We start from the raw sequence: 24,608 nt of genomic DNA, 5'->3' as shown, positions 1-24,608 counted from the left end.
TAAACAGCTCCTGGAGCTGACAGAACAAGAGTAGCCTCCTTCCTGAGACAGGGGTGCCCATCTGGTCCCTGCCCTTTCCCTCCTTCTCCCTCCTCTTTATTCACTGAGTCCCAGTGCAGCTCCACTGCCCAAAGTGCTCATTCCTCCATCACCATCACTTGCACTGGAAGTGCCATGGGCAGCCCCTCAGGGATGGAGGAGCTCATGGAGAGGTGGCACATCAAGGCTAGGAATATGTCTTGTTTTTTCAATTCTGAGGACAGGCATTTTCATGAGAAAAAAAAAAAAGAGGTACATTTTTAGATCAATAAGAGGTGAACAGTTCAGAAATAAAAGCTTTTCCTTCAGAAATGCAAATCATTTGGATTGCTATAACATCTCCAGGGCTCTAATGATCTAAAGCACTGTCTTTTTTCCTGTCTGCAAAGCAGCCATAGCTTGACCTGTGAAGGACAATTTCATTTCAAGTGACCTAGGGAAGCAATAAAAATGAAAAGACAAAATGGAAAGGAATATTTATTTCTTCACTCATGGCACTATTTTTATTTGCATCACAGAGATCATAGACCAGTTCTGTGTGATGTTTCCATTCCAAATTGCAATGGCCCACTATGGCAAATCATAAAACAGCTACAAGTACAATTGAAGCCTTGGCAATTACCAGCAAAACAAGAGAAAAGGTATTTTTGTCTGGAAGACCTTTTTTTGCTGTGAAAATACAGTAATAAATTCGGGGGTTAAGGCTGTAAGGATCTAGGTTTAAGGCCGTAAGGATCTAGAAATATGCATTCATTCACTGAGATGCTTTAAAAAGAGTACAAAGCTAAGCAAGTGGAAATAAAGTAGGTCTGATTTATACAGTAATACAGTAAAAAGGCTGTGCAGGAAAAAAAAGCAAACAATCATTTTATGTATGTTTATGCACATTAACTTTCTAAGTGATTATACAGTCTCTAACATCTAGATTTTCATGGGGTTTTGTAATGCTTCAAAGGAATATAGCTACAAACAGACAAGTATAAGTTAAATTTCCTTCATTTCAGTAACAGCAAATGCATATATTTTTCTTTCAGACACTGCCTCTTCTGTCAGTAGTACTTACATTTTTGTCTACTTTTCTGCTGATAAAATTCCACTGCTGTCAACTATAGCAAACATTCATGCTTGCTAAATATGTGAACAAGGAGGGAATAAGGGCCACACTAAACAAACAGAAGTCAATCCTCAAGGAATAAATGGGGTTTTAGCCTCCTCAAAGAAAAGGTAGGTGGAAGGGCCTTTCTACAACTCTTCCTGCATGCTCAAAGGTAATACATAGGTGCTGCAATTTAAATAAAAGCTTATTTTTTGCCTTCTTTTTTCCTTGTGTGCTCTCAGAAGAAATTATTTTGAAAAGGCTAAAGCCACTGACATTTTGGTGTTGTGAAAGAGTGAGAATGTAAGCTTGGAATTAGTGGGAGTGGATCCCTAAGTATGTGATCTATTAAATTATGTTGCAACCCTGAGAAATGAAGCATGGAGCATTTTCTTAAAATCAATATCCTACAGGGGTGAAAGCAGTATTAGGATCTTTTAATGCAACATCCCAGTAAGTACCTAGGTATAAATACAAAAAGGGACTGCCCTGAATAAGCACCAGTGCAGTTGACCACAGCCCAGGGCCTCTAATCCCAGCCTGGATGTCCAGACCAAGAGAAACCTCTCAGCCATGTACATCTTTATAGCCAAAAGCTTTGCAAACATTAAAAGAAGTCAGTATGCTGCTGAAAAGAAAGTGAACTCAATCCTCAAATACTCTTTTCACCGTATTCTCTCTTCAGGTTCTGTGAGTGGCAGGTGAGATGAAACACATCTGAAGAACACAGGAGCTTCTCCATCATTCCCTCTGCATTTGGCACACCGGGATCTAAAAGCAGCAGCATTATGAAGTCACAACTGCCCAGCATAAGGGCTCTCTGCCCTCTGTCAGTTCCAGCAAAGACAGAATCACACAGTCACAGAATGGGTCAGGAAGGGACCACAGTGGTCATCTGGTCCCAGGGTCATCTCAGAGCACACGGCACAGGATTGTGTCCAGCCAGTTCTGGAATATCTCCAGTGAAGGAGACTCCTCACCCTGTCTGGGCAGCCTGTTTCAGTGCTCAGAGCTCAGCAAAGAAGTTTTTTCTGGTGTTTCAGGTAGAACATCTTGCCCATCAGTTTTTCCCTTGCTCTGGGGCAGCAGGTCCATCTCAGACACACCCAGAGCAGCTTCAACCCACTTGGCTCAGGTGCTACATCCTCCTGCGCTGCTTTGGGCAGGCTTTTACCACTGCCACAGCGACACCAGGCTCCTCAGCTGAGTTAAACCCACCCATGTGAACCACACTGACGCACTCCAGTTTGCACCTCTTGGGCACTACAGGAGTTAAGCTGAAATTAGCAGGACTCTGGTGTGACTGGCAATCGTGCAGGAAGGAGAAGGGTCAGAGTCTGTGTAATGTCACACACTTTAACTAACTCTGTCTTTCCAGCTCTGTCACACCCTCTTTGAAGCAATGATTATTAATTTTTCTTCTGGAAGTAAAACAGATGCTTTTAATAAGCAAGCAGAGCCCTTGGGTGCTGCATCTTTTTAACCAGATGACAGTGTCACCAGAAGCCATCTCTCAGTGTGATAACTTTTGCCTTATCTCTAAAGTAACACATTTGCCTGATCAATCAAATATAAAAAATATAATTTAAAGCAGCTGCATTTTGGATTTCTGAAATTCATCACATCTTTAGACTTACTGTTATCCCCTAAGCTGCAATATCATTTTAGTTAATAACCTCCTCCTTCACCTTACCTTCTCCTCCACTTCACAGTACAGCCCCATTTCATCCCTCACCTTTAAAAGCAATTTATTTGATTTTTTTGGTGGCTGGGGAGGCAGGGGATGGGGGACAGGATGGCAGTGGGGAGAAGGAAAAGCTGAGTTTGTAGGGGAAACAGGATTGTTTTTCTGCCTTGCTTTTCTTTTTGCACATATAAATTTTAGGCAACAAGTAAACCTTGCCCATCTGTGACTGTGCAGAAGTAGGTTACCCTGCCTAAAGCAATTGCAGTAACTCACTTGCCACTTTTATAGAACTCTCTGCTTTATTAGTTTTATGCTGATAACTTGACTTTCCAGGCATATAAAAGGCAGGTAATTGAAATGACATCGGCAGTTTAATACCTGAGCTATCATATCATCAGCTGGATGGATCTGAAACCAGATAAACACTGTGTGCATTCCTTCAGCTGGGCAATAGTTTATGTGTCACATAGCTGAGTGCTCTCTGTGTAAAAAGGACAAGTGACAGAAGGACCTTTGCTCCTGACAGTGCAAGTTCTGAGATATTTAGAAGCACTAATTTAAGACCATCTGGTCAGAAGCTGCTCCTATACTAATAAAGGCACAATGGGATACAAATGTTTGGAGTAGTGGCATTAATAAGCAGAAAATTTTACAAACTTTCTGGATCTTTGAAGTGTTATAGAACTCAGATTTATTCATATGAAAAACTAGTGCTTTTGTGGCTTACAGGCACAGATGGAGAAACAGCTTTCACCATTTCAGCCATGGTTAAATATTTCATGGTGGCTATCAAAATGCAAGAGGGAAGACTTCTCTTGCCATGGCAGAAATAAGAATGATGACCACAGACATCTGATGCTACCAGACCTCAGAATCAATCTGAACTGACTGATAGCATGCAATTAATTCCAACCCCTCAGAATATATTGCAGTATACAGTAGACCTGGCAATTCCACCTCGTGCACTTCTACTTCACTACTGAATCTTCCACACCTCTAAAAGGTTTTCCTTCAGCCAGTCAAGCATGATCTTGGTTTCCTCTTCCCTGCAGAGTGTGCCTGTAGCAGCAAACAGTTGATCCAGTGTGCCAAAAATTCCCAATTAAGATGGCAGCCCCCTTTTCCCCCTTGGAGAAAAGGGGGCTCACAGGGGACCTTATCACTCTCTAAAAACTCCCTCACAGGAGGTTGTGGCCAGCTGGGGTCAGTCTCCTCTCCCAGGCAACAAGCCAAAGGTCAAGAGGAAACGGCATCCAGCTGTGCCAGTAATGGTTCATCAGGCAGCCATGCCAGGTTGGACATCGGGAAGAATTTCTTCACAGAAAGTGTTGTCAAATATTGGAAGGAGCTGCCCAGGGAGGTGGTGCAACCACCATTCACACATTGACACATTCACACCATTCACCATTCACACAGCTCACTCAGTGCCGTGGTCTGGCTGACAAGGTCAAAAATTTCATTAGATAATCCCAGAGGTCTTTTCCAACCTAATTAATTCTGTGATTCTGTGATTGCCAGTGGATACTTGTTATCCCAGCACATTTCTAGCTTTCTTTCCCAAGATCAATTGCGCAACTCTTGTAATTTAAATTACAGGAAATTATTGTTTGCTGATTTCCTGCACTTAACACAGGCAATTTGAGCTGAGTCTTCAGTGAGGGCTTTTTAAACTGCAGCCACTAATGCCAAATGTGTATTCATTAATTTTGAATCTCAAAACTTGAGATTCCTGTTGTCTGCAGAAACCCAAAGCACACAAACAGCTTTCTGTGCTGGTCTTTCTGTTCAGCTTCAGAATGAAATGTTGTGTGGGTTTGCCAGGCTCTCAGCAGAGGCATCACCTGAGGGAGCACGAACTCTGCAAGCAGCTGGAGCTTGTGCTCTTTGCCTTGGTCCTTGATCAGGCTTGATTCCTTAGGCAGAAATGGCTCCCTGGAAACAGCAAGTGGTGCTGGTTGGGATTCCTGAGACAAGGATTGCCTCCTGCTGTTCCCAGCTGCCAGTTCTCAGTAAACAGAAGTGGGTTGTGCTTGGGCTCTCCATCACTTACCATGCTGCAAAAGCAGCTTCCAAGGCTTCACAGGTTTAATCTCACACACCAAATGGTCACTATTAGTGACAGGAGGAACGTTAATACTGGGAGAAGGGCAACACAATGGTGCAGACCCTGCCACAGCTCCAGGTGTGTCTGAAAGGGCTGTCTCAGGTCCCGCAGGCTCAGAACACGTGGGAAGTTATCCAAGGACAGTCCACAGGCTGCATTCCACTGGCCCCCAGCCCATCCCAAGCCATGGCTTACTGAACTAGACATCAACTCCTGCAGCTCAGCTAAACCTAAAAGGGAGTGGGCAACAGTGGGGCTTTGGCAGGAGGGAAGAGTATTGAAATTATTCTGAGCAAAGGAGCACAACCATAGAGCACTGCTCAGCACCTGGGGAGCTGAAGGACTACAAGTGACAAGTACAGGAAAAACTATACTCAGGTTTATTAGTAATGTAGTTTGGCAATATTCCATATATCAGAACAAAACACAATGCTAGACTTAGTCCAGCAAAGAACATGACAGAACTTTTGGCCTTTGTTCTCACCTTAGGGTATTTCACCAAAGAACCTGAGCTTAGCTGGAAACAAAACACCGTGTCCTGCAACTTCACGGGCCAGATCACTGCTTGGGCTGAGCTAATTCTCTGTCACTGCAGCAGTGCCTGTCACCCCAGGGCAGGGCACACTCTCCTGCTGGGCTGCAGCTTGTGACAGCAGCCATGGAGCAAGGGGAAGACCTCTGTACTTTCTGTATAAAGCTGGAAGCAAGTCATTATCTGAGAACCAAACATCTCCAAAAGGACAAAGACTTTCAGATATTTTTAAATGGTACTTTAGGGACTCTGGCTCATTTTCAATGTTAATAATCTGATATAGCTGTAATTTTTTTTTTTTAATATCCAAGAAAAGATTACAGCACATAAAAGACCATGAGGTCATATTTTAGTTTTCTAGAAGCTGAGATAGTCATATTAATATATTATGAAGGCATTGTAGCAAGAGATTTTAAGATAAAACCTTCAGGGTCAGCAGCAAATATATATCATCATCTCCAAATTCATTTTAGATATAATAAAATAGCATAGCATAGGAGATCTGTCACATCTTAAATAGGATAAATGTTATTTATACTTTACACAGGTTCTGACAGCCCAGGCAATGCTGGCAATCCAAACTCCAGCACCAGCAGGATGTTGGGCACAAGGGAATGGTGGGAATCCATACTCCAGCACCAGCAGGATGCTGGGCACATGGGAATGGTGGGAATCCATACTCCAGCACCAGTAGGATGTTGGGCACAGGGGAATGGTGGGAATCCATACTCCAGCACCAGCAGGATGTTGGGCACAGGGGAATGGTGGGAATCCAAACTCCAGCACCAGCAGGATGTTGGGCACAAGGGAATGGTGGGAATCCATACTCCAGCACCAGCAGGATGTTGGGCACATGGGAATCCAAACTCCAGCACCAGCAGGATGCTGGGCACAGGTCTGCCCTTGGTTGACCAAAACCTGCTGACTTAAAGCAAGGTCAGAAATGGTGCTTACAGGAAAGGCTTGTTAAGCTGTTGATTTGCTGGTGACTTTGTGAAGTGTTGAACAGAAGAGCAGTATTTTTCTGAAGGTGCATCTATGCTTAGATGGAATATGCTATGTTTTATGTTGGCCCTGTCTGCTCAGAAATGCTTTTGACAGTAGATCACAGCAGTGTTCTTGTGCAGTACTAGCAGGTAAACATCAAGAGGGAATCTTTGAAATGCATGTAACATCAAGAAAGCATGGAGAATGTGGAAGGAATGCAATTTATTGTCTAACTTCCGAATTATTTTAATGTTCCAAATCTGGCAGCACTGGTTGTATGTGCGAAATGCCTGGTAAGGAATTGCACAGTGCTCCTCAGGAACTGTGAGTGCTTTGGCAAAAAAAAGCCCATCCCTGCCTCTGCCATCAAAACAAGGGGCTGAGTTTAAATCAGACAGGAGGCAGCCCAAGGGTTTGTGACCCTGACTAGCAGGGATTCGCTTTCAAAATAATCAACCTCTTACTCTATGCCAAAAATAAAACAGTAGGAACAGCAACAGGCAATTATAGTAGTAAAATACTTGTATTATCAGTTAAGGAACTTGTGGGGGGATTGGCATTTTTACACTCTAATAATTCTTTTTTTTAATTAGTGTTTTTGTAATGTGAAAATCTACAATAGATGTGATGTAGCATCAAGATGAAGTTAAAACATTACTTGGGCCCTGAGGCACTCAGTATTTCTCATTTCAGAAGGAAACCAAAGTGAATTTCAAATTCCATTTAAGCTGGGAAACACTTTGGGAGAATCACAGTCTGTAGAAGTGAGGTTTAAAATAATGCAACAAACACTTTAGCATACTTTAGTGTGAGAAAATAGTAGGAGCTACAATTGGGATAGCTACAATAGGTTTTCTCATGCTGAGCAGTTGTTTCTTAGCAAATGTGTTTATCTGTAGTAGCTTAATTTGGTGAGACACAGAAATGCAATTTATTTTCTCCCCGTTCCATATTGAAGTACAGGCTTGTGAACCTACTGTTTGTTTAGCAAAGGGAAACTAGTGGCTTTTCTATGGATTATTCCTCACATCTCTGACATTGTCTTGCTGATCTTTGTCTAAACTGCTTATGGAAGCTAAAAACTAGGCTTTGCTTCAAATTTCCCATGTGTAGTAGCCAATTACAGCACACATAATCTTAATAAAGGAGAGTCATAAAATATGTTTAGTCTGGAGCTTCATGGGTAGGAATGAAGATCCAAGCTGCAGAGGGCTGCTGCCAACTGGACAGGCTGTGATTTTGTCAACTACTGTGTTTTCTATTTATGTACCTAAAAAAGAGATGATAACATTTGTCTATGTCCTAAGTGCTTTGAGCTTTTAGAAAATATTTATTAATTGCATGAAGTCTTTTGGGAGATGACTAATTACATTTCTGCATCTTGTAGAATTGGATCTCTTCCTGCTTTAAGCAGCTTCATCTTTCAGTCTTGAGAGAACTTTCCAGTGCAACTGTTGAAATTTAGAACTAATATTTTCATGCTAATGGTTAACATATTGACCTCATGTTAAAAGCTTTGCTTCATCTTCCCCACTTCTGCTTAGGCTCATGTTGTGTTCCTTAACACCTCCTGACATTAAAGATGAACTGTAGATACTGAAGATTATTGAATTGTTTCCACTTGGATAAATAGGAACTTTGCCATTGGCTCCTCTGGAAATAGAATCAGGACCTGGAGAGATGCATGTAATGTCTTGCAAGACACACTAACACTTTTCTGCCTAAACAAAGAGGACTCTGAGCACCTCTAAGTTTGGCCTGTAACTATCTGTGACGTGCCTGCTACTACTTTTTCAGCTGCTCAGTACATTTTAATGATCTTCCCATTCACTTTCTGGAAAGAGAATGAGCAATACTGGATTGATCAAAAGACTCCCAGTCACAGGTGCTAAATTACACCTGAGTTTAAAGGAAAATGCATTAAATCTACAGGAGCACCCAATGAATTCATAATGAGCTGGTGCTGTCACCATAATAAAGAAATGCAAGAGCTTACAGAGGTGACCACAGCTTTTTTTGTTTTTCAGGTTCTATAGGCACAATAAATGCTGCTGTGATTTTAATTCAAGTCCTATTTAAGCTTTGTTAAAATGATCATTACAGAGGTTAAAAAACTTCAAGTGTAAGATTTTATCAAGGTCTTAGCTTCCTGGAGTACAACACATAACTCATGGGTATCAGTGGTTACATGTTAGAACTGTTCCACTCTCAAATCAAAATGTCCTTTAACCAGGGACAGTATTCCTAAAGGAAATGTAAGCAATGAAGAAAAATTGAGCCAATATGATTTTGTACCTGACCTGCTTTTCAATGAAGTCAGAATACATGTTCATGTTCTGTTCCATCCTGTTCCTTCCATTTACCTTAGATAAGATAACCAAAGTTATGCACTTTTTCTGAAAGCAAGCCTATCCCAAACAGAGCAGCTGCTTTCAGCTGTACTGGATAAGCAGAGAAAACCCGACACATCCCATCCTATGTGGCCTGTGTTGCCACAGATTGACATGTTTGTCTGCTCCAGCCTGAGTCCACCAGATTACTTTAAAGCAGCTTAAACCTGCCTGTTCTGAGCCCTGGAAGGCCAGGCACTGCAGGGCTAATTCCTGATCCCAATTTCCAGACAGGCTGACAGCACAGGCGTTTGCAATGGTCAGAACAGCAGCACAAATAAATGTCCACTGAGAAGTGACCTTGCTAAATTACAGCAGGTACCTTGAGCATCTGCTGCAGGCCCTGCCAGACTCTCACTGCCAGTGTGCCACAGGAGCTCACATGAGCTCTGGAGTATTGATCTAGCAAGGATCAGTGCAAGGGCACTTCAATGAGAAAATGAATAATTCTTTATCCTGATTATGGTGATTAATTCTGTTATGTCAGCAGCCTTTGGCACAGCCAGTGACAGCAGTAGATTTCAGAGGGGAAAAATCTAATTCAAGAGCCAAGAACCTTAAAGAGGGGTTTTGTGTGGCTAATATTAATAAATGACATACAAGCAGCCATAATTTTACATGTATGGATAACCACATGTATTTTCCTCAGTTCTGTATAGTACTTGCTACTGATGTAAAGGTGTTTTGTATTTGAAACATCAGCCAAGATTTAAAACCTGGCATTGTTGCTGGAATTGACCAGTCACAGATGGACTCAATGTGGAAGTTTTTGGACCACATGAAGCTGAGCAGAAATTCTCTCTCACATGCCAATTTCACAAATAAATAATCAGTGTTGAACTGGCAGGTGTCCCACTCCATTATTTCAAGTTTGGTTATGACAAAGACTAATGAAGACATCTCTCAGCTACATCATTTAAGATAGGCCTTTGCACACAATGTTGGATGTTTCAATGTTTGAAGGGGATTTGGCTTTCAGAAGTGCACTGACTTGTTTCCTCTCCAGTTCTCAAGGCATGCACTCACCAGCTGTGCCCCTCTCTCCAGCAGAGTCTCTCCCTCAGCTGCCATAACCAATTGTACTCTCTGGCAGTTTGCCTTTGTCCTGGATGGGCCCCAGCTCTTGGTAGGAGATGCATTTAGGAAGAAAGTATCAAGACCAGTATTCCAATCCTGTTTTGCTACAAAATGTTTATCTGGCAATCTTAACATCATTAAAAATGAGTCTCAACGGGGTATGCTCTGCTAAAACATGACCTTTAGCTGTTCAGAAAGGGTAAACACCACAAAAGGAAGTAATGGTATCATCAGTTCAGGTATTTGACAGATAACAAAAAGGGCTCTCTTGCATTAAGGCATGGCATTTACAAAGCTGAAGCAACACTTTAGGTTGGCTGCCCTTGTATCATGATCTGTCTGTTGTAAAACATTCCCCTACAGAGGGAAAATAAATGCCATCACTTAGATCTGTAGATGGGCAATCAACATGTTCACTTTCCAATCAGAACACTGCAAACACTTCTGCAGGTGTCACCATCCCAGCTCAGAGTGCCTTGAACTGGCAGCCTTGCACAGAACAGGATTTGCACCCAGCATTTTGAACCCCCCATGGTTTCTCACCTTCTCAATTCACATACAGTTGTTTCCTATCTAATTGTTTTTTTATCATATGCAAGGAAAAGAGTTGAAAGCTAGATACAGAAGAAACCAGTCTTCTTTTCATCTAATGGCAAACTGCCTTACAGATTTTTGTGGCAGAGAGGATACCAACATTTTACTTCCATAAAAGTTTTCATTATCTGGGGTGCTCTTACAGTGACTACATAGAGCCCCACCAATTAATATCTAATAATAAAAATACTGAAAAGGTGATGTGCAAATACACAAAGAAGTACCTTGATCTGCCATACTGACATAAACAAGGAAGTAATTTCAGTGTCAATTTACACTTTGTACACAACCTGCTTTCCAGCTATTCAAGGGAGATCAATAATTATGACAGTTCATTAGGTAATGCAGTTGACTTTTATTGTGCAGACCAAAAAAAAATGCAGTCACCAACCCACCACTGCATAAAATCAGTTAACAAAATTATTGTAAAAAATAGCTTAGTTTCTGATGGGCAAATGGAAGCAACAGCTACAGCTTTCCCACATTCCTGTGTTGATAGGAGGAAATGGTATTGAACCATTATACTCAGTAACTCAAGGACAAAACCATTCTGTTGTTTAGGGGGATAAAAATATCTTGATTTTCTCCCCCCAATCCCCAACCTAACATCAGTTCATCTACAGGAAAAGTGTCCTTTGGAGTTACTGCAGAAGTCCCACATTCTTTGCTCTCTAACTCTGATACCTAAGTACCTGATAGAGCTATCCTACTAGCATGTACACAACTCAGTGAAGCATTGCTTGGCTCCTCCAAAGCCAGCACACTAAGCCTAATCTTCTGATTCCTCATAATGTGCATAGCCACTAGCATAGGTCCTTCCTAAATTCAAATTGCTGAATACATCCGTGGCCTCAGAATCTGAATCCTTCCCTCGCTCATCATTGTCATCTTCATCATCATCCTCTGCTTCATACTCATCATATTCATCCTCACGGTCACCTGCCTCCCCAGCCTTGCTGGAGGAAAGGTTTTTCCAGTAGGCATCATAACCAGAAGCTCCATCTGCATCTTCTCCTCCAGTCTGTCGGCCAAATTTCAATGAACGTGCTGCAGGCAAAGAAAAAAGAAAATTAGTGGGAGCATCTAATCCACTAATCCAACATTTCATTTCTTTTTTTTCACTACCTGAAGAGTAGTTTAAATGGCAATTATTTTTCATTTATCCACAACTTAAATCTCAAACCAGACAAAAGCTTTCATTTTCTTGGAATGAATTAATTGTTGTGAATGAGACTGCTGAATTCCAGAACTCAGAAACACAAAGTTTTGCTCAAAACAAATGAAGCAAAACTGTGCAAAACAATTGAACATAGCCAGACGCTACTCAGTGCTCCTAGGTAGAAATTAATCACTGATGGCACTTGTATGGCTTGTTAGCTAGAGAAACTGGCTTACTTGACATGCTCAGATCCTTTGTCTGCTGAGTTTCATGGCCACACTTAGGGCAAGGAGGCTTTTTCCCCTTTTCCTGCTTGAAAACCTTACTTCGCACGTGATCGTCACAAAAACAAGCCTGTGTGGTGAAGGGAGAGTACAAAGGCCAAATGTTTTAATCACAGAAGCACATTCTTCAACAACAAGCAAGCCAAAATGTGTCCAAGAGCAGCAGGGTTTTCTGGCTGGCATTACAATTTAATGAGGTCTCTCTGCAGTGGACATGGGGTCTGTGCACAGAGGAAGCACTCTGTGTTCAGTGTGGTTCAAGGGTTTCTGGGGAAGAGGCTGAACACAAGTGCCAATAACCATGCAGAGATAGTGACATAATCCAGGGCTGGATTGCAGGGCTGCCCACAAGGAGCCTGGCAAGCTTGGGTTTGTGCTGACAAGCTTAAATAAACACAATGAGATGTATGCCAGAACAAAACTATGCAGGAGCCTGGAGGAAAGAATTAGAGATGGGAAGTTCACAGGCTGAGCACCAGGGTGCAGTGAAAATACCTGGAAAAAGGAACTGTTTGGAACAGGCCACCAATGCTGTGGGAGAGTGCAGGGAAAACATATGGAAGGTAAGAAGAGCAAGAGCAGGCAATGAAACAGCACCTGGAGAAATCTGGACAATGCTGATGGTGCAGAAGGTGGAACTTTTTATACAAAATTACTTCTGAGTGTGTAAAAATGTAAGCCCAATGCCAACAAATCAGCCTGTTCATATGGATAACTGGATTAGCTGTGGGGATTACTCCTTTGGATGCAGCGGTTTCTAGTCAGATAATCACCTGACTGTTTAAAAGAACAACTTTCCTAATGGCTGCAGTTCCACACTGGATCAAAGCATTTTCCAAAGCCTTGGATTCTGTTCACCACCAAGGCTTTATTTTGTTGTCTTGGTTGTTTTTTAAAGCCCCAACACGTTGCAGGCCCAACTCAATCAGAGCTGGGCGAAGAACACCTCACTCTGCCTTGTGCCTAACAGGCAAGCACAGGTATAAGACCTTCTGTCCCCCACAGGTTTGATCCCAGGCTACAGGAACTAATACAAAAGTATGAATTTCCTTTTAATCATGGAGAGGAAGATGTGGCAAGGCCTGATACCAGCCTTGGAGGCCAAGGAGAATAAGCCTAAAATCAGCTCCTCACAAGTGTCTTTACCTTGCAACGCAGGCAGGAATGCTGCCCCAGCCTGTTACAGGAGACACCTGTTGGAGAAAAGCAGAATGACAAATTCAGTGCTAGGAAACTGCAGACCTGTCATGTCTTTAAAACCTTGTAAAAGTACGCAGTACCATAATTGAGGCATTTATTTTTAATTCCCTGACACATCTCTACTCTGGCAATGTGAATCAGTCATTTTACCCCACAGCACCGTTTTACTAGATTTTCTTAACTCTTAACCTCACTTTGACACAAAAAGTGAAATTTCAAGAAGGGAGAAGCATTTAACTATTTCTTGAGCTTCTAAACTTTTAAAACCTGAGGTTTCAGAACCAATTTAGTTAGAGGTCTCATCTTGCTTTTCCTTTTCTCACAGCATTCATATGAAGGAGTGCTAGAGATGTAAGAACACTTTAAGCTTGCCAACTTCCAAACCTAGAAAAGTTGTTACATTCTGTATTTTCTGTCATATCCTCTGGAAATGCACTTGACTGCACAAACTTCATAAGAGAATCTACCTGTGTTAAAGAACTGGAGCTGGCACACAAGCTGTAAGGAGCAGAATCAGTGGCCAAAATTTAACTTGTCTTGAGCTCCAAATTGTTTTTATTATTCCACTAGAGGGAGTACAGTAAAGGCAAACACTCAGGAATTGGCAGGAACATGAAGCCTGGTGAATAGTTACTCCTCAAGAAACAGTAACACATTCCAATTTCTGTGCAAGTACTTCCTTTCCTCCTTGTTTAACCCCTACAACAGCAGTTTTTCAATCTGAAGTAATAAATATTATGAGTTCTCCACATGAGCAGAACAGACATGGGATTTAGAGCTATGGCATGTTTAAAGATGGAACTGGAAATGCTGATGCTGAATATATATGCATTGTTTTTTGAGTACCTGAGAGAGGTTCAAAAACCTCTCTCAGATAGTGATGGAAAGTAACAGCACCATTTCCACAGCTCAAATGGATTTATACTACAATTGCACAACCACATTTGAAGTTCATGTCTTCTGTAAAAATACAAGTCTTATAATCTTGTTACCTCACTGACAAAAATCTTGTCTCTACAAAGTCTGCTCTGTGCCACAAAACACAGTGAAAACCCTCAAAAAATTCTCCCTCTATTTAGGGTGTGATACCACATGTGTGAATTGAGAGCTTCCAACAATCACTGAAGAAACATTCTTATGGAACAGCTGTTGCTGGCTCAATATTGCTGTGCAGGAAGAAAATGTATTCTGGCAGAATAAATCTAGGGAATTCTGGCAGAATACATCAAGAGAAGCTAAGCAAGGCTCAAAAAATAGCTGGCTAGGAACAGAAGTATGGAAGATGAAAAGAAGATAAGAGATGTCTAAAGACACTGATTAAAATACTGAAATCCCAAATATTCTGGACCAGGAGAAATCAATTAGGACAAGAGATTAGTCAGTTCAAAGGAAAACAGCATTATGATAAAGATACCTGCAATTTCTACACTAAGAATTGAAAATGTTGCAATAGTCAAGATACATGCATGTAAGTTTTGGGAAGACAAACAAATGCTTGTGTTGCAATAAATCCAATCCTATTTAATGGTGGGTAGACAAGAAATGCTGCTAGAAAAATTTAGTTATTTCAAATATGCAAAGTCTTGGCTTGTTTTGTTTTATTGTTGTTCTTTTTTTTAACTTGCCTTGAAGACACCTTGTTTCAGCCAGAGATGAGTAATGGGTGAGCAGTGTCGGGCATGGCCATCATGTCCTCTTACAAACAGCAGTTCTGTCCTGTAAGAGCCTGGCAGGAAAACAACTGCCAGGTATGCTCTGGCATGGAGGAAGGGCCATGAAAGAGAAACAAGTTCCAGTCTGGATAACAGTCTGGATACCAAAAGCCAGTACATAGAAAACAGGCCCTTCCCTCCAGGGGTGGCAAAATCTACTTGGGAAAGGTGATGGAGAGTATTCTGGAGCACAGAGGAAACAAAGAGTATTCTGAAGCACAGAGGAAACATAATCCCTTTGCTGTGGTGAAAGGGATTATGAATAACTAACTTACATTTAAATGTCTCTGCTTCCAGAACTTGGCAGCTGGCTTGATGTTCAAACTGATCATCTTCACAGAGGAAATCATGGCAAAAAGAGCAGGCGAATATTCTGCCTCCTGAAAGATTTATCAAGGCAAAATAATCAACAATGGACAGAGGCATCAAGTCCTGCTCTGCAAACAATTTAGGACGTAGTTTTGACTGAAGACCAGTTCTCCCTTCTCTGACAAATGCTTCAAGATCCTAAATTAGACACTGCTATCCATTTTTACAATGAAAAATACCTCCTATCCTACAATATAAGACAGTATAACTATTAAGCAAGCATTACTTCTAGTACTTTTCTTCATTTTAATTTGACTGTAGCATAAACTATTTTTTTAAAATCAGATCACACTCTCATCCAATCTTCTCTGCTCAGCTCTGATACACACTTGAAATAAACACTTTAAAAGATTCAGAAAAGGAGATCAGTATGGTTTCCTAAGCAACTGGAAATCCAAATACCAGTGCTAGTGCAGTAGAATGGAGTAAGAATGGCAGAAACCTGTGTTGGCAATTTGATGCAGTGCTTAATTATGTGAATAATTAAGCTGATAAAACCATCATAATTTAGATTACGTAACCATCCCTGAATTGAGCACTGTATGTTCTTGAGCAGGTAATTTACTTTCCCCACTGTAAAATGACTATTTTTAAAACGGGGAGAATCCTTGCTTTGAACAAACATACTGCAAGGACTAATTTAATGAAGACTAAAAAGGCTATATAAAGAATACAGGTGCACTCACTTAAGCAATGCAAGGAAAGCAGTGTAATGTATATGTTCTTATTTTTAAATGTGAGCAACCTACCATGGTCCCAGACACTTCTTTCACACTCAACGCATTCTGCATCTGCCAGGGGGCACATGCACGCGTGGGTGCTGAGACACTTCCTCCCGTGACACACCCAGGCTTCACAGAAATCACAGATTGCACCCTGCAATCACAGCGAGATACCACCTCAGCACTTCTGCAACACCAACAGAGACTTACCCCATAATCCTCAATGTATCCTGGTATCCCTTCTCTCCATGGGCTCACTTTGGCTGAGTGAGATATTGAACCAAACCTGTTTTCCGAGTGCTCCGACCAAGCTGCTCCACAGTTCATGTTTGTTTGTTATTCATTTCTGCAGGATTACATATGATGCAAAATAATTTGGTTCCCTATCTCAGTCCTGGTTTTTACATTTCTTATCACACACTTGGCACATGGAAAATTGTGTCCTCCAGTTGAAACCTGGGATCCATAAACAATAACAATGTTCTGGCAAAAATGAAATTTCAAAGACCTGAAAAATGCCTTTAGACTCTTAAAGCTGAAATCATTCACTTGGATTTTAAACTCTACTATATTAGAGCTCTGCAGAGAGCAAAGAACAAATAAGTCATTAGAAGTAAGTTAGACTATTTAGCTTTTATTTTGATTAAATTGTAAGATCTCTGCTTCAGCTATCCTTAACTGTAGCATTTAAGAAGCCTCTCAGCCCATAGGTAACTGATTACTATGTGCATTACATGCACACAAAGCTAAGAAAACAATGGTGAATCCAAATTTAAGTGGTGATGTGTTCACTCCTGCATCAGTGAGTGCATGGGATAACACCAGCATGTAAAGGCTGGCTGTGTTACTGAGAACAGCGGATGGCCAGCTGCAGGCAGCAACAGGACAGAGGGTTAGATCATTAATCCAGAGGCTGTGACACTCACACCTTGCTTTCCAGAAACTAACTTGTCCTTCTAAGAACAAACTTTCAAAGGCCTGAAGCTATGATTATCTCTGATTAAGAGCCCAGAAAGAGGGGATTTGTTCATTAAAATTGCCCTCCAGTGGAACAGATTCCTCTCTGTGTTACTCACAATCTCTGCAGTACTAAGACAACAGCAACAAAAGTCTGCAGGTTTCTGCAGAATAATCCTACATTTTAATGAAGGCTGGGAATTGTCTGTGGTGCATGTAAGGTCCAGTGCTCCTCGTGCATGTGCTTAGGGCCTGCCACCAACACAGATCCATTAGCATCCAGGACATGTGCTGGAGTCTGCAGGAGTTGAATCTAAAACTTCAAAATTTGGGGGTTTCAGTATAAGGGAAAAATCTGCTTGTTACAGAAAAGCAAGGAAAAAACCAAATTTGCCATGGTACATGCTATCATCCCACAAATCTGTTTTATCATTTTTCCAGAAGATTTGCACAGAATATTCTCATAGTGCAAAGAGGGCTGTAATTTTGTATACATACCACCATAGCTAGTCCAGTACTGTACACACCAGCATGTTTTATAACACAGTCAGAAGACTTCATCATGCATTTGGTTTTTCCTGTTTAAAATAAAAAGGCAAGCAACCATAAGAAAACTATGTAAAAATAAAATAATAATATATTGATGCTTTAATTGATATTGATCAGAAATTATATAATCCCTTAAAAAAACAGTATTTATTGCCTTGCTAGCAGTCAGAGCTTTTGTAGTTTTGCTGCTGTTATGAAACAATGCTCCACATGGTCAATCTATGGAAACAGTCAGATTTCTCAAACCTAAAAGGAAGTGAGACAATTGTTTCCAAAGAAGACAAGCCATGATCCAGGCTTGCAAACCTCTGGGGGTTAGAGGCATATTAGAGGCATATATACTGATCAAAGAAGATCAATTCCCAAGGTGGATATTCACAGCAGATTCACAAGAACCTGCTCCACATCACAGGGGTACTTTAAGATAAAGCTACTGTAACATAGATGCTGAGAGTTTAACATCACAAACAGGACTGAGGACAGATTGTTTTCATTCATCACTTCTACTCACCACATTGTGCACAAATGGGCAATTTCTGAACAGAATTACAGAAGTAACAAAAAGCTCTATTCTTCTGTCGTCTAGGCACATGGAGGTGAAAAAACAAAAATAAAGTATTACACTTTAAAAGAAAGCATTAAAAATAACTGTAAAATGTCTGAAACAAATACTAAACTATTGGTTTTAGAAGGGTAAAAATTCTTACCTTTGGCACTTATCACATTCCTAAAAAGAAAAAATAAAACACTGGTTAATTATTTTCATACTAGGAAAAATATATAAAATTTACAGACCTCCACAGGGAGTTACAATTAGGATCCAAACCTTTTAATCAATACTCTGTCTGGTGCAAAGGTAACCTTAAATAGGAAGGATAGCAGGAAGAATGACATTCTAGTGGCATTAAATGCATTCAAGGTGTTATCACTGGGTTTACACAATCAAAAATTAGGTACTTTAATAAAGAATACTTGAGGTCACTTTACCATTGAAGCATTGCAAGGGTGTTTGGCCAGGTCTATGTTGGCTCGTGAAGCCCTGATCTGCTTCTCACGCTCCCGACGGTTCTCGGCTTTCTTACGAGCACCCGTCTTCTTTTTAGGCATGTTTACTCTGTGGGGGGAAAAACACATTTTCTGTACTTACATAAAACATGTAAGTACATACATGGACACACATGACACATTCAGCACTAAACCTGGATTAGACAGTTCCTGCATTAACTGTGCTTCATCTCCATTCACCTCCTTGCCTGAAAGTTTCTTCTGAAATGCAGAATAAGGGGACAATCCACAAGGAAGAGCCATGTGATGAACCACAAAGAATCTTGTGATCTAGAAAACTTTGCTAGCCTGAACTTCGTGTTTAACTCTCTTTGAAGGGTTTTGCCTTGAAAAATGAAACCATTACTATCTGCAGGTTTATTGGCTTGCCTTGCCCGTTTAATAAGCAACTGTAAGGACAGCTGCAGCATCAACAGGCAGTCAATTCTAGCAGCTTCAACTTGGAAGAAAAATTAGTATCTTCATTCAAAAGGTCTTATAAACCAAAGAATCCTAACTTTCCTGAACATAGAAATATATTGCCCTGATCAGATACTAAAATTTGCTTTTGATAGCACACATAAATCAGTTTTCCTGCACTGTTGCATTTTGCACTATGTTTAAATTGTATTAGTGTCATATTTTGTAGTCAAAATTATATTGCTGTGCTGCCTGCTGGCAACTGTCATTTTTCTAGAGTGTGACATTTCTGACACTGGGAGTCCTATTTCAGGCTCCACACTAATTTCCAAACCACTCAAATGCTGATTTAATGACAGAATCTAATGGTTAGTATTTATACCTTGACTTCTTCACATTCCCTCATAATGGAAAGCACCAAAATGACAAACTGTTTTCATGAAAAGCACTGCCCTAGTGCCTCCTGAGGACACAGGCTATGGGAAATTTCAGATGGCAGTTTTCAGAAAGTTGCACTGAACTAAGTGACAGCAGAACTGCAATGTCAGGTCCCTTTAGCAAAGCTGTTGAGTGAATCAATGCTTTCAAACACCATGCAATAATAACAACATGCTGTAGATCAATATTCTTATCACTCTTTTCCTCTGAGCTTTCATTTAGGTCGTTTGTTGTCTTTGTCCTGGGATCAAATTTTTAAAGAAATTTACTGTATTTGTAATTTTTGGACTAGAGCTTGGTAATGCTATGATTCCAAAAATTATTACAGCATAAACCCTGTCTACCTTCAATTCCTTTCAAAGCAGAGTATCACCTTTTGAAATCACTAATTAGTATTCAAATGCCTCTGCAGAGTGTTCTACCTTCACTTTTGGCACACTGTTACCAAATGCTCAGGCAGGAAAGACCCAGTGGATTCTGTCTGCAGCCCACATCCCTGAGGGAGAGAAAAGTGCATCTGAAGGATCTAAAATAAGAGGTTGTAGGTCCATGCCTGGTTCCCCCCTCAGCCCCAGAGGGTACAACTGTGCTGCCCTGCAGAGCACTGGAGCTCCTGCATGGGAAGCATTCTACACAAAGGCTGTTTCACCATTTGAAGCTTCCTCCTCAGAGTGAAATGCTGTGCCTGGGTCACAGCAGCAGCCGTGGGAGTAAGCATGGCTCTCCTGCTCAATGGCTGATGCTGTGGCACAAGGAGCAGAGCTCAGATATCGGGAGGCTATGCAGGAATGGGGTGAATAGTTCAAAGGGTAAAATGCGGTATGTGAGAGTTGGGTTGCCAGCACTGTGTTCCCCCCTGTAAATTTTCACCTCCTGTTACTCTCCTGCTGCATTATTTGCTAAGGCAACCAGGGGCAAAGACTATGGATTTCCCACCACACCTCCAAAGAATGGTGGTTGGGCTGTGAGGTGCATTAACAATGTCCAGCATCCAAGTTCTGGTGAAGTCACGGGTTCTTGTCCCTGGTGAGGTTGCAAAGACACACCCTGACTGCACCTGAACTGCAGGTTCCTGCATCGTCTGTGCCTTGCCTCATTGTCTGGTGGAACAGTGCCCACCCTGCTGTCACAGACACGGGGAACAGCTGGGACGGGCTGCTCACTGAGGGAAACAATTGTATTAACAGCACTTCATACTTAAAAGGATCATGAACTGAACGTCCTAATAACGCAAAAATTATTTTCCAGGTACCATGACTTACTCCACCTTTTAAAAGGAAGGTGGCTAAAAGCTGTGGGCCCGCAGCCCCGGTGGCTGCTGTGCTGTCGGTGCCCAGGTGTGCGGGGCTTTCCTCAGGTGCCCCCTGCCCGGCTGCCTCCTCAGGACCGGCCCTGGCACCGCCGGGAGCCGGGCCAGACCCGCTCCGAGGCTGTGGGTGAAGCTGTGGGGGCTGCTCTTGCCGTGGGCACTGCCCGTGCTCAGCTTTAGCGCTTTCCCTCATCCTCGATACTCGGCTGCCCCGACCCTGCCGGTGCTCAGCCCTTAGCGCTTTCCCTCATCCTCGGTGCTCGGCTGCCCCGACCCTGCCGGTGCTCAGCCCTTAGCACTTTCCCTCATCCTCGGTGCTCGGGTGCCCGACCCTGCCGCATCCCGCTGCCGACCCGGACCGCCGCGCTCCGCGCTCCCCGGCACTGGGTTACGGGGGAGCCGGACACCGCTTCGCTTGCTCGGGCACGGAAGCCGTAAGGGCCCGGAACCGAGACCCTCAGCGCCTCTAGCCCGGCCCCTCTGAGGCACCATCGCCCTTCAGCGCCCCGGGCCCGGGCCTGCCCCCTCCATTCCCATTCCCATTGCCGTTCCCATTCCCGCCCCCGCCCCGCTCCAACCTGGCTCGGCGGCCGCGCGGAAGCCGGAAGCGGCGGTGCGCCGCGGTGCTCTGCCCGCCCGGCCCGCGCCGCCCGGCGGGAACGTTCTGAGCAGCGGCCTGCCCCTCTCCCCTTTCTAACACAACACATATATCGTTCATTTTAATATCCGCGAAAAGCCAGTCATATAATACATGCATTTTTCACAGTGTGTATTTGTGATTGTGATATGTTTGGAGACCAACAATGGGACAGTTGCCAATTCTAATAATAACTGAGGAAAGTAAAGCATGGGAAAAGGCCTTTGAATTTATCTTTTATTTGCAATTAACCCTGGTTGATTTAGGAGCATTGGAATTAAAGCGTTAAGGATGTTGCTCTTTGCTTGTAGTTAATCCTTAAAGAGTTCTGCAATAATAACCTTTTGAGGTATAATTTTAGAATATTGCTTGCATCCTTGAAACTATAGCTTTGGAATTATATAAAGGAAATATGCTTATCGCACTCCTTATTGAAGCAGAGGAAAACAGCTTGAGAAAGGAAGATGAACATCAACTCAAGAATTTATAGTTTCGACCAAGGGAAGCTGGACATCACTGTTATGAGATTTATAGTCTCTGCAATTTAAAGGGGGACACACATCTGGGGAGCTGGACCCCACTAGATGGGATTTGTCTTTCTTCTTTCGGAAACTGGACCGTCACCATCTGAGGATGCTCCTTTGAGATACATCCTGAGAAAAACTAAATCAAAATAGTGTATAGAATTGTGATGTAAAAATTGGGAATAGAAATTCTGAGAAAGCTGATGAGTACCCCTATAAATACTTGTAACCCTCAACTATCGGTGTGCAGTTGGAGGGAAAACTTCCCCCACTGTACCCAGCGCTGTATTGCTCGTACTTCACCATATTAATTAATAAATTGATTGCTGCTTGAATATTGGCCTAGCCAAGCTTCTTATTCATAACAGTTGTAAGGGGCATCTGAAAAGTTATCTCTGAAATCTTTCGTCTGTGGCTTGAGCTGTTTTTAAAATGAAGTATTGATTAATCTGAAAGGCACAACTTTGCCAGGCATAGTCCTGGTGAAGGCTGTGAGAAGTTCAGAGAAAAGAATGATAAACAATTCCCATCTTCACTTGTTGCCATGTTGTTGTGAACATGTGGAATGTGTTATGGAGATTTCTCTTGTGAGACTGGGCATTTTTACACAAACTCATGATTGAAAAATAAGAACTCTAGAAAAACCCCAAGGAGATATGTAAACGCTAATATTTTTATCTTAGTTTTATTTTATCCTGTGAAACATTACCTGCCTCGAATATGTTTCAGCAACCACCTTCTAGATGGCAGGAGTTTGTCACTTCTCTCGTGAACAGAAAAACATCTTATTTTCCGAACCAATAGAGTGGCCTAAGGCTGTAATTAAAAAAAAACTGGATGAGAATAGCCAATTTAGAGCTTACAGAACTTCCATTAGCAGTACTGGAGCAGTCTCTGGGGAGTTGTTGCAGACTTGTTTCAAGAAAAATGCAGAAAGTAATGAGAGTCAGCCTCATTTTTAGAGGTGTTTTCAGTGAGAAGCAGTGGAAGGACAGTGAGTGTGTCTCTGAATGGTTATCATTCCATATTTCCTGTCAGAGCATCAGAACTGTCACGTCTTCACTTAATGCCTGCTGTCTGGCTGGCCAAGATAACAGATGAGGGCCACCCCACACTGCCTGGAAAAGGTATTTGTCTAGTCAAGAGCTTTCAAAACAGCACATTGGTGACTGTCTTAACCCTCAGCTGAGCTACCTGCAGAGGTCACTCGAGAGAAAAGTGAAAGTCACTTCTGTTAGCTAAGTGATGCAATGACAGCAGCGCTGCTGGTCTCCTCACGCTAAAGGCATGCAGCATGCACTGGTTCCCTCTTCTGTTCCACTCATGCATCTCATAAAGTTAGTTTTACCTATACAAAGGGCCAGAGGATGCTAATGAAGCAGAATCTCTCAAAAATAAATGGATCTCCTGGATACAGAACTTTGAGCAGTATCTTTCCGCCTCGCTCTCTTTTTTGTTCACCTTTCAGAGTCATGCGGCAAGTCAGAGGAGTGACACTCGGGATTGCATGGTGATTGCTGGTCAGGTACATATTTTCAAGGCAGTAAATTCACATTTCAGATGGGAATAATTCAGCAAAGAGGTGTCTGAGGGAAGTGGGCTTGCTTTTTCTAAGGTCAGAGCTGAGTAGTGCCATAGTAGCACCGCATACCAGCTCACATGGACACTAAACATCTTCAGGGCTGTTCTGCTCACTTCTTCCTCTGCTCATCTCTTAAAAATTCTTCCTTTACTGTGAGAGCACGTTTCAGGAATGGATATTTACTTATTCCTTACATTACTTGTGTAATAATAAAGGATTCGTGCCTTCTCACTTTTACTGCTGAAAATTATGGAGATCAGAAAGGAAAATCAGGAAATGAGATGTGTGCACAGCCTCTATCAGAATGGCAATATTCTGGGGCAGATAAAACCTTCATATGCAGTGACATCAGACTATGCTGGATGAAAATGAAATATTTTTACTGCCTCTTGCTGTGATATCTCAGTCCTTTTAAAGATACAAGAAAGCATAGTATCTCTCAACTTGAAATAAGTACTAAGTTGTTGTCATTTACTTCTAATTTAATGAACTGAAATTTCTTTTCTCTCTTAGTAATATGTTCTGATCTATTTAAGCCCCTATTGCCTACTTCCTATTACCATAATTATCTTCATTATTGCAATGTCTACTTGCAGCATTCAATATATTTGCCTCCCTGGGGATTGCATTGTAAAATAGGTGCAGCATACACCTTTCCAAGTGACCTTTGAAAAGGCATACATCAAATTTAATTTGTTTTTAAATCCTGACCTTGCAGCAACAGACTTTAAAAGTCATGTCAATATTTGTTTGATGTAAGATAATTTTGTCTGACGACATTTATACTTGCTGATTTAACTACATAAAGAAATGAGAAACAAAGAAAATAACTTGAGGCAAAAATCTTCTGTGACGTCTACTGAATTGGCATGTTCAAATATAATATTTTAAAATAAGCATCCTAGAATTAGATGTAGAGATCTTTTGTGTGTATGTTTTCTTTTCTCCCTGCTATTATACCTGCTGCTTGCAGTCATTAATCTTAGCCCTGGAAAGTCATGCCCCAAGAAGTTTCTAGATGGTTATTTTGTCTGGTCAATGTTTGTATCAAGAGGGAAAAGAAGAAAGATAAGAGATAAAACAAAAAGAGAAATTTTGCTGTTAAGTGATTAGAGTCTTGATTCAGGGAGCTCACTCAGTTGTCAACTTCTTTATTAAAATCTATTAATCTTTCCTATGATATTCAAGTTGTGTTT

At 41.7% G+C, this 24,608-nt stretch overlaps 1 protein-coding gene across 3 annotated transcripts; it reads right to left on the bottom strand.

Moving 5' to 3' along the window:
- Nucleotides 1–10,841: 10,841 nt before the first annotated feature.
- On the bottom strand, nucleotides 10,842–21,298 carry ZNF330 (zinc finger protein 330). Of its 3 annotated transcripts, none has more exons than XM_063156981.1 (10): nucleotides 21,248–21,298; nucleotides 18,446–18,572; nucleotides 18,166–18,185; nucleotides 17,970–18,040; nucleotides 17,408–17,487; nucleotides 15,980–16,106; nucleotides 15,137–15,241; nucleotides 13,096–13,142; nucleotides 11,902–12,019; nucleotides 10,842–11,553 (listed from the first exon to the last, which is right to left on the bottom strand). In XM_063156981.1, the coding sequence occupies exons 2-10, from the start codon at nucleotides 18,563–18,565 to the stop codon at nucleotides 11,276–11,278; spliced, it is 966 nt and encodes a 321-aa protein (XP_063013051.1). In that variant the 5' UTR covers nucleotides 18,566–18,572; nucleotides 21,248–21,298; the 3' UTR covers nucleotides 10,842–11,275. The 3 variants fall into 3 exon arrangements, with proteins under 3 accessions (XP_063013051.1, XP_063013052.1, XP_063013050.1); XM_063156982.1 differs by lacking the exon at nucleotides 21,248–21,298 and adding an exon at nucleotides 20,418–20,650; XM_063156980.1 differs by lacking the exon at nucleotides 21,248–21,298 and having other exon boundaries at nucleotides 18,446–18,592.
- Between the last annotated feature and the right edge of the window lie 3,310 nt (nucleotides 21,299–24,608).

This window comes from Melospiza melodia, chromosome 5, assembly GCF_035770615.1.
Source record: "Melospiza melodia melodia isolate bMelMel2 chromosome 5, bMelMel2.pri, whole genome shotgun sequence".
NCBI lineage: Eukaryota > Metazoa > Chordata > Aves > Passeriformes > Passerellidae > Melospiza > Melospiza melodia.
The sequence above is the reverse complement of the archived record's forward strand: the minus strand, read 5'-3'. Positions and strand labels throughout refer to the sequence as shown.